Raw genomic sequence first — 12539 nt, 5'->3', positions numbered from 1 at the left:
CATTACTATCCTGTCTTTAGCTAGATGAAAGACAAGTGGTGTCAGAGTCCAAAATACCTGCTCATTCCAGTATCTCTGGTTGCATCATCAGGTGTGGTTGTCTGTCATAGACTTCAGAAACGTGCTCTGTATTTCCCAGTAATGCACCTTTAGCACCATATTCTGTCATGAAAAACACATTCAAGTGTCCAAACTTCAAAAATTATGTTAGTTGCTCTTTTAGACCCTTGCGTCCAGGACAAATCTCTCCTAGCTGAAGCTGCAGAAACAGATGAGGACTCTTGCATTTTATTTAACCTACTTCCTAAAAATGCTGGTGTCATGTCCAAAGCCAGCAAGTGATGATGATGTTGATAACCTTCCACTATAACATTTCAATCAACCAGATGGAATTCTACCTACGACTAGCTGCATTATTGATCACAATGCAGAGGATCAAGAGATGACTGTAATGTACATGTTTGTTTGGTTTCCCCAAACCTAGAACTCCTGTCTTTGCCACCAAAGCAGTCTTATGTTGAAAAAGCACCAAGGAAAATTATCTCACTCATTCTTGCTGAGGAAGAATGTCATGTCTCAACTAGACACATTTCTTGATTTCTTAATGCAAAATAATAAGTGAGCATTGGGTTCTGTCTTTAGAATCTTAATCACGCAAAATGTTCAGACAAACATCTGAACTGAATTTTTAAAACTGTTGAGGTTTACGTGATGTCAGAAATATTTCTCATCTGTAAATTCATTTTTGTGAAGATCCATTACTGGACCTGTTACTGTACAAAAGATGAGACATCCAGAAAGTTTTCATCTTTACCTTTATTTTCTGGAAATGCTTTGACTAGGACACATGAAGAAAAGCTGAACAAGCACAAGTAACAATCTTTGATTGCTTTGTCCACCTGACTTCACAAGAGAAAAGGCAAGAAAGATTGGTGAATCTGAATTGCAAAAATTGCATTTTATAGATTTCATAGGAAGTTGTTTTCCTCTGGTCTTGTGCAACCTTTGGGTGCAGAACTGGAATAAAAAACACTATACTTGAATATGGCTTAACTGCTGAATTGCTGCTTATGCTAGTTGTGACAAAGTTCCTCCTCTACCTTGGTGGGTCCTGTGCTTATTGGCAGATTTGCTCACCTCAGTGATCTTTCCCACAGTCTGAATCAACTCCTCCTGTGTCTGATCAGGAGTTGGGAGGTTTGGGGGGAACCCGGGCCCGCCTTCTACTCCGGGTTCCAGCCCAGGGCCCTGTGGATTGCAGCTGTCTGTAGTGCCTCTTGTAACAGCTGCATGACAGCTACAACTCCCTGGGCTACTTCCCCATGGCCTCCTCCAAACATCTTCTTTATCCTCACCACAGGACCTTCCTCCTGGTGTCTGATAACGCTTGTACTCCTCAGTCCTCCAGCAGCACACCCTCTCACTCTCAGCTCCTTGTGCCTCTTGCTCCCAGCTCCTCACATGCACTTTCTCTCCTCTGGCTCCTCCTCGCCTGACTGGAGTGAGCTCCTTTTTAAACCCAGGTGCCCTGATTAGCCTGTCTGTCTTAATTGGTTCTAGCAGGTTCCTGATTACTCTAGTGCAGCCCCTGCTCTGGTCACTCAGGGAACAGAAAACTACTCATCCAGTGACCAGTATATCTGCCCTCTACCAGACTCCTGTACCCCACTGGTCTGGGTCTGTCACATAGTGTATAAAAGATGGATGGTTGCTCATGGCTAGTAAGCAAACTGGACTTTACCTTAAAAAAACAGTTTCGTACTTCAATTTTGAGCCCTGAGAGAAATGCTTTTTTGCTCGTAGCTAGACAGCTTAATCACAAAATTGCACTGTTTCATTGGAATAGACTGATGGAAACAGGATGATTTTTTGTTAGTTTGTGTTAATCCTCTTCAGCTAATGTATCTGATCTGGACTTGCCTAAATTTAAAACGAATCAATTAGAGATCATGATTAACAACTATACATTTTGTTTGTATTAGCAAAGATATTAAACTATTCACACCAAGTAATTAAACAATTAAGCTTGTTTTCTTTCCTATTCTCGTTACTTATTTACAAAAATATTGAGCATATTTGGTCACTTGAGCATTGTAGAGCAACTGCACTAAACGGAAGTGATTCAAATTCCACGTTACAAAAAACAACTTTTGTTTTTGAAGGGGATTGCTTCAACTATTTTCCAGGTACTGGGGGAAATTCCAGTTTAATTGTATGAATTGATAGGGTGACTGCCCATAGACAGAAGGATTAAAGGCAATTGGTGATATGGCACTGAATATTCACAAGTTGATTTGTATAATAAGATTATACTGGCTGACAAATTGAGGGTTCCATTACATGAGTTACTCGTGTTCCCAGATAACTTTGCCAAGATTTTTTTTTTAAAGTACTAGTAAATGCTGCATGTATTTGATAGTGCACCTTATAAAGAAATATATATGGCATTGCCACACAGTTGCAATAGAAACTTGCTTTGAAAGTTGATGTAGAGAACTACTTTTTTACCTTAGGTGAAGTATGTGACACTTGGGCAACAACCCAAGGCATATGCCCCAATTACATAATAAATTTGTTTTAGTAGCCACCAATATATTGCATTTCTAGTATGACAACAGAATAGTGGTAGTACAAATCTATTGTGTAAAGTTGAGGTTTGTTCATGGAAAAATCCTATGGGGTAATCTAAAATAGACTAAATCACAGATGCTTTAAGGATGTCACACTGCAGTGGAATCTATGCGTTCTGACCAATTCATTGAAAAAGAAGAGAAAATTACTTTTGAGGTTTTTTTTCTTTTATCCCTTGGAAATTTGAAACTGAGATGTTTCCTTATCAAACTTTTCTGAGATCAGTGGTGCTCATACAATAGTTGCCTGGTTACTTTTTAGGAGGAAAAAAGCATTAGTTAATTTTTTGGAAAGTTTCCTATCTTTTCTTTCCCTTCTTTGGGTATTGACTTATAAACAGATACCAAAAGGTTGCATTTTAAACCTGCAAACCTTGACAGTGTTTAAGTTGTATTAGTGTGTACCAATATATATATATATACCAATTTAATCTCCTAGTCAAGTGGTGTAAGCATAGACAGCTGGTGAAAATATTTCAGGAGACTGAGTAAAACTGTCAGATCCTGCTCTCTGGGGTGGAGAGGTTTTGCAGTTTCTGTCCCAGCCTGGAGGGAAGAGCCCATGGTGGAAGGAAAATGAGCCAACCGTGCACTCATCCAGCAGCAGTAGCTCCTGTTGGATCTGGTTCCACACTCTGGTTCATTGGCTCTTGCTGCTTGCAGACTTGCTGTGGCAGGCTCCAAGTGATGGGGGACTAGCCATCTGACCTCCCCAACAAGATAAGGGGAAGTGGGGAGGTCACCAGCCCCTCATAACACTCCAAAGTGAAGAAAAGATGCTAATACCAGGGGTCAAGGGATTGGGGAAGGAGGGATTTATAAATAAGCCATAGGGAACTAGAGCAGTTGAAGGGAGAGGGGTGGGTGCAGCCAGGACTTGGAGGTATTTGGGGTGATTTATAAGGTATATGGATTTCGGTGTTGGGAGGGCAGCAGAAGGGCACTGCGGGAGTAAGTATGGATGGGCAGCAGGGGAGAAGGAGGAGATTGGGACAGGGAAGTGGTTTGAGGGATGGGGAGACTATAGAGGAGGTTTTAAGAGGTGGGTTTGTTGGGGAATGGGGCTTGGGATGGTGAGCGGTGGCTTGGGGGGTGGCAGGGTGATGTTTTATGGGCGCATTGGGGAGTTGTGCAATGGGGTAGGTTTATTTGGGGAGGCCTGTGGCAGGAGGCGGTTCTGTGGGATTTGGGATTATATAAGGGGTGGGGACTGTGGGTTTATTTGGAGGGTGCAAAGAGGTTGGGTGTGTTTGGAGATGAGATATCAGGAGGATTGATGGTGGATTTAAGCAGGAGCTGGGGAGATGGGTTATTTGGGGGTTGGGTAGGAGTCTGTGGGAGAGAGAGTTATTTGGGGTTCTGTGGTAAGGGGATTGTGGAGGTCCATGGGGCGGGGGAGTGCCAGTGGCCACAGCTGGCTATGTCTGGCTCCATCTTCCATAGTCCCCTTCCACTTCCGTCTCACTTTCTCCCTCGCTGGCACTAACCCCAGCTCCACTCACAGATTCACCTTGTCCTGCTGCAGTGCTCTGGGGACTCTCCTGGTTTGTCCTGCTGCTGGGCAGTCAGGCAGCTCAGTGCCAAGCTGGCTCTGGCACTACAGAAGGCAGAGCTATGCCTGCTGATCTGGGCTGTGCAGGTGGGCAGCAGGGCTCATGTTTGGAAGGGCTGAGCCTCTTCTACCATTACCTATCTGCTGCCACTGACTGTAAGAAATGTCTTCAATATTTAATTGAGCTTATGCTCAAATAAATTTGGTAGTCTCCGGTTCTTTTTTCAGTATTTGTGGCTCCAATGTCCAGGTAGTCTACCAGTTCTGTCATTTAGGAGCAAAAAGATGCATTAGCCATAGTCATGTATTAACTGTTTCTTGGCTTTGAGCAATTAATGACTGAAGAATCTGTGGTTCTTCTAGCTGTAAAAAAAATTGTGTAACTCTCCACAAGTTTTTTCCCCCCTCTGGAGATGTGGAGATATCAACATGGGATAATCTTTGATTCTTCTATGAAACTTGGTATTTTGGGAGTATCAGCGGTGGCAGATTACTTGTATCCTTGGGACTGAGTCCTCTAAAGAAACACAGGATCGGTAAATACAATTCTGTGTGATTATTTATTTGCCGTGTAGACAGGTAAACCTTGCTTCAGAAAGATTTTGCTTTTGGGTTTTTGTTTGTCCTGTGATGCTGCAATAAGCTTTGGGCCTGTTGACATTAAGAGCTACAGAATTTTAGTGAGCATTTGCACTATCATGACCTGTTTTTCCTTTCAAGAACAGCAATATGTATTCAGCAGTATTGTTAGCTTAAAACACCTAGTTTTGGACTAACCCATATTAAACCTTGGAGTCTGACCTGTATGCCAGAATCAGATGTCCAAATGCAAACAGCATGTAGTGAGGTGGAACAAGACCTACTTGAAAATACTCCTGAATATAGTATTTTTTCCTTAAAAACCTAACTGAACTCTTGCCAGTTACTGATTAGAAATCTAGAATAAATTCTAGATAATACTTCAGCATTTTGGACAAATGCATGTTGCCTCACCTTCTCTAAAACTATTGTGGGTCAGGTTCCTTTACCATCAACTGAAGCAAGTAGGGAGGACATTTGTTCCAATCAGTGTCTGCTTTTTATTCCGCCAGACAGTAACTAAGATCCTTATGAAGGAATCAGTCTATTCCTTTCAGGCACCTTGTAGTCTTTACTCCCTCTTCTAAAGCTCAAGTTTGTAACATTTCCACTTACTTCTCATGACATCAAATCCTGAAAATGTAATCTATGAGAAAGCAAGATACTTGCTTTTGGAGCACTACATATTGTATGTCTTATAATCTAAACTAACTACTTCTGTACACATCTCATCTCTGTAATATTTTAGTGCCTCACAGAGTTGGGGGGAGGGATAGCTCAGTGGTTTGAGCATTGGCCTACTAAACCCAGGGTTGTGAGTTCAATCCTTGAGGGGGTCACTTAGGGATCTGGGGCAAAAATTGGTCCTGCTAGTGAAGGCAGGGGGCTGGACTCAATGACCTTTCAAGGTCCCTTCCAGTTCTAGGAGATTGGTATATCTCCAATTATTACCTTTATTATCTATTAGTTCCTAACCAAAAAAAGCTCAGTGTTCTAATTTTCGTTACTATTTCCTTAATCAATGCTTTTTTTTTAGTGATTCTTTTGCTGTAACTGACTTTGCTGATGACTTTAAAGATATTAAGAGGTCTCAGGTTGAGAGTCTTGAATTGGCCTTTTGTTAACAGAAGCCACTACTCTGCTGGGTGGTGTCTGAAGGAAGGGCTCCTCTGTCACACCAACCAGCATCCCACCTGAAAACCAGTACTGAGCCTGGTACCGATACTCAAGACCTGGAACTGCAGGATCTGGTCAGTGCAGAAGAAGAGGAGGAGGGCCCCCTGGCAGTGCAGACCTCCTCCTCCTGAGAGAAGGCAGTGTCAGGGATGGGTGGCTCGACATCTCAGGATGACTTCAAAGCTGACCAGGATCTATTGAAGAGTGTGGCCTCAAACCTAGGGCTGGAAGTGGAGATACTGAAAGACACTTCCCACAGCCTGGTCAACATCTTGGCTGGAGTGGCCCCATCGAGGGTGTTCCTACCCCTCAACGAGGCCAGTATCGGTTCAATCAAAACCTTATAGCAGATGCCATCCTCTTTGCCCCCTACTTCAGAGGGCAGAGAAGTACTTGTTCCCACCATGGGGTATGAGTACTTATATTCCCATCCCCCTCCTGGGTCTCTTTGTGGTCTCTGCGGCCAACAAGAAAGACAGGCATGGGCTGCAAGGTGCGACCCCCAAGGTGAAGGACTCAAAGAAATTAGATCTTTTTGGTAGAAAGGTTTATTCTACTTGCGATTTACCTCTCTGCATCTCCAACCAGCAGGCGTTGCTAGGGAGGTATGACTTTAACGTCTGGGATCCATTTCAAAATTTAAGGACTCGCTGCCCCAGGAGTCCAAACAGGAATTCTCCGCTCTGGTGGAGGAAGGGAAGGCTATAGCTAGGGCTTCCCTGCAAGCTGCCCTTGACACTGTGGATGCAGCTGCCAGAACTATTTCATCAGCAGTAGTCATGCAAAGGTGCTCTTGGTGCCAGTCCTCCGGCCTATGACTGGAGGTTCAACAGTCCCTTCTGGACCTTCGGTTTGAGGGAGTTTCCCTTTTCTCAGAGCAGATGGATGGGCCTCTATGCCCCAGCCACCTTCAAGGAAGCATTTCAGACCTCAACAACAGGTCCGGGTCTTGGCTATGCCAGGACCTGTTTACGAAGAGAAGCAGGGGCGATAAGCACAGACAACCACCCCCATCTGCTTCAACCTCGCTACCGGGCCTCACAGATATGTTCCCCAGTGCATAATCTTCTCATCAGGTCAAATGGGACAAGTGGATGGTAGGCTTCCTCCTAATTATCTGCAGTACACATCTGAATTTGATGTCTGAAGTCCTGCTGATTTAACTCCTGTCTATAATCTCTTCAAGAGAGAAACATTTTCATAAAAATATTTAGTCTCTCTCAAAGTGTAGACAAAGTGAAATAGTTTCTCCCAGCTTTCATAGCTGTCTTCTAAGTGGTGACACCTGAGATTATAGAAGAGGTGACAGCTCTGTATTTCAGAAGTACTTATTTTGGGTATGTCTACACTGTAATTAGACACCCGCAGCTGGCGTGTGCCAGCTGACTCAGTCTAAGGGGCTGTTTAACTACGGTGTAGATGCTCAGGCTGCAGCCTGAATTCTGGGACCCTCCCACCTACCAGGGAGCCAGCCAAAGCCCAATCATCTATATCACAGTTAAACAGCTCTTTAGCCCAACCCCCACAAATCTGAGTCTGCTGGCACAGGTCAGCTGCTGGTTTTTAATTGCAGTATAGATGTATGTTTTATCAGATAAATACCCAGGTGTTCCCGTCCCACAGTTTGAGTCTTGTTATATTGGAGCATTGAAGTGGTTGTAAAGAAAAGAGAGAAATAATCTGCAGCAAATCTATGGCTCTGCTCAGACCAGTCTGAATAAGTATTTTGAGAGAGAGAAAAACCCATGTGTAATTATATAGCTTTGCGGTTTTACAGTAACCAAGGATATATGTGTTTTGGTTTTCATTTTCAGTGAAACATAGAGATTGATCTTGATATGTTGGGAGCTACAGTAGATCAGAGTAAGGTCACATGGCCTTATTTTTAAAAAAATTTAATCTGATCATCACATTTTTTTTTCTTATCACCTACTCATATTACTAAAAGTGACATTACATTTGAATACTTTTTGGTCATCTTAATTATAATTATTACTTACAGATCAAATTCAATTTAAAGCAACAGTTAACTAGTATATTTGTATGAATCTTTTAAAAATCAATTCTAATGGAAACTCTATTTTTGCCTATTGAGAATATTTCTCTGCAGTACTTACAGCCCATGCAAAAAAAAAAAAATTTTTTGAGGGAGGGGGACGAATGTGACATGCACATGTGAATATGAGATCACATGCATGAGGTTTTTTTCTATAGGGTTGTGCTCTTGTCTACTCATCGTAGACAAGAATAATGAGCCTAAAAAGGGGAGAGAAGATTGATGGTTATTAAAAATATATATATTCTTTCTCTCCCCTTCTGAGTGGTGAAACTGATGCTGTGCTCTCCCCTTTCAATCCTCCCCATCATCTTCAGTTAGCTTCTGAAGGAGGTTGTAAACAAGTAAGAGGAAGAGGACCCAGCTGTACTCAGTCACTCCCTTTATCCTTACTAGGAGGAGGATGGGAAGGGAAAAAAGCTGCCTATTCCTAGAACCCCCTTCTGCTTGGAGAAGGAGAATGCAGAAGACCCTTGTACTATGTAGTGGAGGAACTCGATCCAGTCCGTGTGTTTGTGTGGCATAGAAATCGGAGCATGTGATATGGGGGACATCTTTGAGGGAGCAGAGAAGGCAAACTGATATTTTTTGTTTTAAGTAAAGTTGCATAAGCAAATGGTGTAAAAACTGGATGATGACAAAGTCTGGATTGAAGGGAAAAGGCATGCTGAATTTTCCAAGGTGTTATAAATGGTTTTTCAGTAGTTCTCATGAAAGGATTCCCTTTAAATGCTGACCCAATAATGCAGACTTGTTCAGCGAACAAATAAAAGGTTTCATCAGACAAGCTAAGGCCTTTGGAGAACTGTTATAGGTGTGTGTATAATAAACAGGTTCAGAAGGCATTATTATGGATGGCTTTCTGTATTATCTCTATTCAGTAGTCTGTAAGGTTTCCAGGATTGCATTAAGGCCTGATACAAATCCCACTGAAGCAGAATAGGTTTTGTAAATCAGACCAGAGATGTGTCTGCTTAGTGGCCAGTGTCGTTGGTGGGCAACATGTAACCATTAAAGGAAGAACACAACCCGAACAGGTTATAAATACAATGCTAGCATTTTAAAGTTAAACCATTTAAGGAAGCTGATCTAACCACCCACTGAGAATTACTGGGAAAGGTCACTTCACTTTCACTGAATGTTGTTAGATGAGAAATTGTCTTTAGGTTTGAATTTGATTGGCTCTGTCAGGAAAAGATAGAATATCAGTCCATTGCTATTATTAGTATTTGATATTTTGATGTGTCCATCCACGTAAATAACCATATTTTCTTATCACTCCTGTAACCTTGATGCTTCGTCCAGGAGAAGACAGTTTATTAATAGTCTTATTAAACAAGCTGTAGTAAATACTTGTAAACAGTATCTTTTCCCACGGTTGGTGGAAGTTAGACTCTCAACTTTGAAACGCAATATTTAATCTCTATTATGGCTTGTTCTTGGGGCATTTGAAGTGTATACTGTATTCTGTCGGTGAAACTTTTCAAAAGCCATCCCTCATGGCAGGGCCAATAATGACAACTGCCACTGTAGCAACTAGGCTTGGTATAAAACCATCACATTTGTTGGGTAGAAATTTTAGGTATTTTACTTCTAAGTAGTAGTATTACTGTCAATTTTGGAGTAACTGCACCTCTGATGTCCTCCGTGGTCTGGGAATGCCAGTTGGGGTTTCAGGCCTTTAGCCTTCATCTCCCTGGACAGGAATCTCTGTGCTTTCTCTCTCCAGACAAGGATTTTAGGCCATAGTCCCCTGCAGTTCACTTTGATATCCCCAGCAAGCCAGTTTGACTACAGACAGCACCTAAACTCTGCTCTCTCTCCAAGGGCTGTGAACAGTGTATGCCAACAGTTACAAGTTCCCACACAGCTCTTTCTCAGCAGAGTACATCTAGTCAGGCCATAAAGCATATAGAAAATAAATAAAATAAAAGGGCTTACCCTCACACTAAACATACCAGAAATTGCCCAAGGCCTTGGCAAGTTAAAAAGCTTCCAACCCTTCAGCAAAGGCTTGGCTTGGCTCCCCCCTTGGGCAAAAATTCATGTCAGTTGGAAAGAATGCCCTGAATCTCTTTAAACTCAACTCAAAGACTAACAGATTGATTTGGGCATAAGCTTTCATGGGTAAAAAACTTATGAAAGCTTATGCCCAAATAAATCTTAGGCTTTAAGGTGCCACCGAACTCCCTGTTGTTTTTGTGGATACACACTAACACGGCTACCCCCTGATACTTTAAACTCAACTGTTATATGCCAAGTTCTTCCTTTTTACCTTTGCCTTTCTTATGGGACTGCTCTAACCCCAATATATGCAAACCACTCTAGAGGGAAGTACTTCTCTGGAGCTGCTTACAATTTCAGGGACTTGAGTAATCTCTCTCCACTGTTGTTACTTCCTAGGAGAGCTGTGCTACCCCTCCCACCTTGGATTTGCGTACAATCCCTGACCCACAATGATACATGAAATATTCATAAATGTAATACAACGTGATCCCCAAATACACTGCATATGGCTGCAATACCTGTTGTAATTACTGCTTCTACAGAATGTTGTAATTTCTTTCTTGCAGGTATTATAGTTCATTTATTAACAGGCAAATATTTATTATATTTGACTTACAGAAAAATGGCTACTTTAACAAAGATTGAGCATTTTTTGCAGAGCTAATTAAAATCACCCTTTTTTTTATTTTAAGTAATTAATATTTCCATTCACAGTGTCTGAGCAACACCCCTCCACTAACAGAATACTTCCTAAATGACAAATATCAGGATGAGCTAAATTTTGACAATCCTTTAGGAATGCGAGGTGAAATAGCAAAAGCTTATGCAGAGCTCATCAAGCAAATGTGGTCAGGAAAATACAGCTATGTCACACCAAGAGCATTTAAGGTTGGTATTACTTAAATTATAATTTGAGTTTGAATGTATACAGTGAATTTGTTTTCACAGCTGAAGTATATGAAATTTATAATACATATAACAAATAATTAGGGCTGTTAATTAATCGCAGTTAACTCACATGGTTAACTCAAAAAAATTAATCGCGATTAAAAAATATTAATTGTGATTAATCACAGTTTTAATCACACTGTTAAACAATAGAATACCAGTTGAAATGTATTAAATATTTTGGATGTTTTTCTACATTTTCATATATATTGTATTCTGTGTTGTAATTGAAATCAAAGTGTACATTATTTTTTATTACAAATATTTGCACTGTAAAAATGATAAACAAAAGAAATAGTATTTTTCAATTCACCTCATACAAGTATTGTAGTGCAGTCGTTTTGTCGTGAAAGTGCAGCTTATAAATGTAGATTTTTATTACATAACTGCACTCAAAAACAAAACAATGTAGAACTTCAGAGCCCACAAGTCCACTCAGTCCTCCTAATTGTTCAGCCAATTGCTAAGACAGACAAGTTTGTTTACATTTACAGGAGATAATACTGCACTCTTCTTATTTACAATGTCACTAGAAAGTGAGAACAGGCATTTGCATGGCACTTTTGTAGATGGAATTGCAAAGTATTTATGTGCCAGATAAGCTAAACATTCATATGGCCCTTCATGCTTCGGCCATCGTTCCAGAGGACAGGTTTCCATGCTGATGGTGCTCATTAAAAAAAATGTGTTAAATAAATTTGTGACTGAACTCCTTGCGGGATAATTGTATGTCCCCTGCTCTGTTTTATCTGCACTTTGCCATATATTTCATGTTATAGCAGTCTCAGATCATGACCTAGCACATGTTCATTTTAAGAACACTTTCATTGCAAATTTGACAATATGCAAAGAAGGTACCAATGTGAGATTTCTAAAGATAACTACAGCACTCGACCTAAGGTTTTTTTTCCTTTCACTTTTACTGCACTAGATTAACCCCCCACTGATGATAGCTGTCCTCAGCAGTAGTAGGACATTGCACCGTGGGGCCATTTCACCACCCAGAAAGCAAATAATGTTTACCCAGGGAGGGCAGCATTAAACTGTGGCCAGAGCTCCATTAGCGCCTTGCCTGTAGAGGCTGAGGGGAGGAGGAGCTGAATCATTGCATCATCTCTACTTCCTCTTTCCATCATGGATATGTCCCTTTGCTGGCCATACCACCACTTCCTACTTTTGGGGTGTCACTGTGGCTCCAGGCTCCCTCATTAGCAGTGATTGATCTGCCTTTGTTTGACAGCCCCAAATCATTTCTGAAAAAAATATCCTAATTGACTCTTCTTCCTCATTCAACTGGTTTGACGAGCTTTAGGCTGCTTCTCTTGTACTAACATAGCAGTGTGTACTCCTATTTTTTCATTTTAGTGTTTACTACTATGAGACTTTCCATATGGTATCTGAATGTCTTACAAACGTTTAAGAATTTATCCTTACAATGCACCCCTTTACAAATGGGAACACTGAGTCACAGAGAGGTGTTAAGTGACTAGTCCAAGGAGTAATCTGTAGTATAGTTGGGAATAGAACCCAGACCTCCTGAGTACCAGTCCAGTGTTTTTAACCACAAAAACATCTTTCCTCTCCAAGAGCT

General features: G+C 41.3%; 1 protein-coding gene across 6 annotated transcripts in view; it reads left to right on the top strand.

The window, feature by feature from the left end:
* The window catches only part of USP15 (ubiquitin specific peptidase 15), a 137193-nt gene that overhangs the window by 96746 nt on the left and 27908 nt on the right, over positions 1–12539 (top strand). For all 6 annotated transcript variants that reach the window (XR_005588951.1, XM_039503432.1, XM_039503418.1 and 3 more), the window contains one exon: positions 10715–10888. Coding sequence is in view for 5 of the 6 variants with exons in the window: in XM_039503432.1 (XP_039359366.1) it covers positions 10715–10888 (174 nt within the window). In the remaining variant the exon portion in view is untranslated. The remainder of the gene's footprint in view (positions 1–10714; positions 10889–12539) is intronic.

The sequence above is a fragment of the Mauremys reevesii genome, linkage group 1 (genome assembly GCF_016161935.1).
Source record: "Mauremys reevesii isolate NIE-2019 linkage group 1, ASM1616193v1, whole genome shotgun sequence".
Classification (NCBI taxonomy): Eukaryota; Metazoa; Chordata; order Testudines; family Geoemydidae; genus Mauremys; species Mauremys reevesii.
Note: the sequence above shows the minus strand (reverse complement) of the source record. Positions and strands in the feature narration are given on the sequence as shown.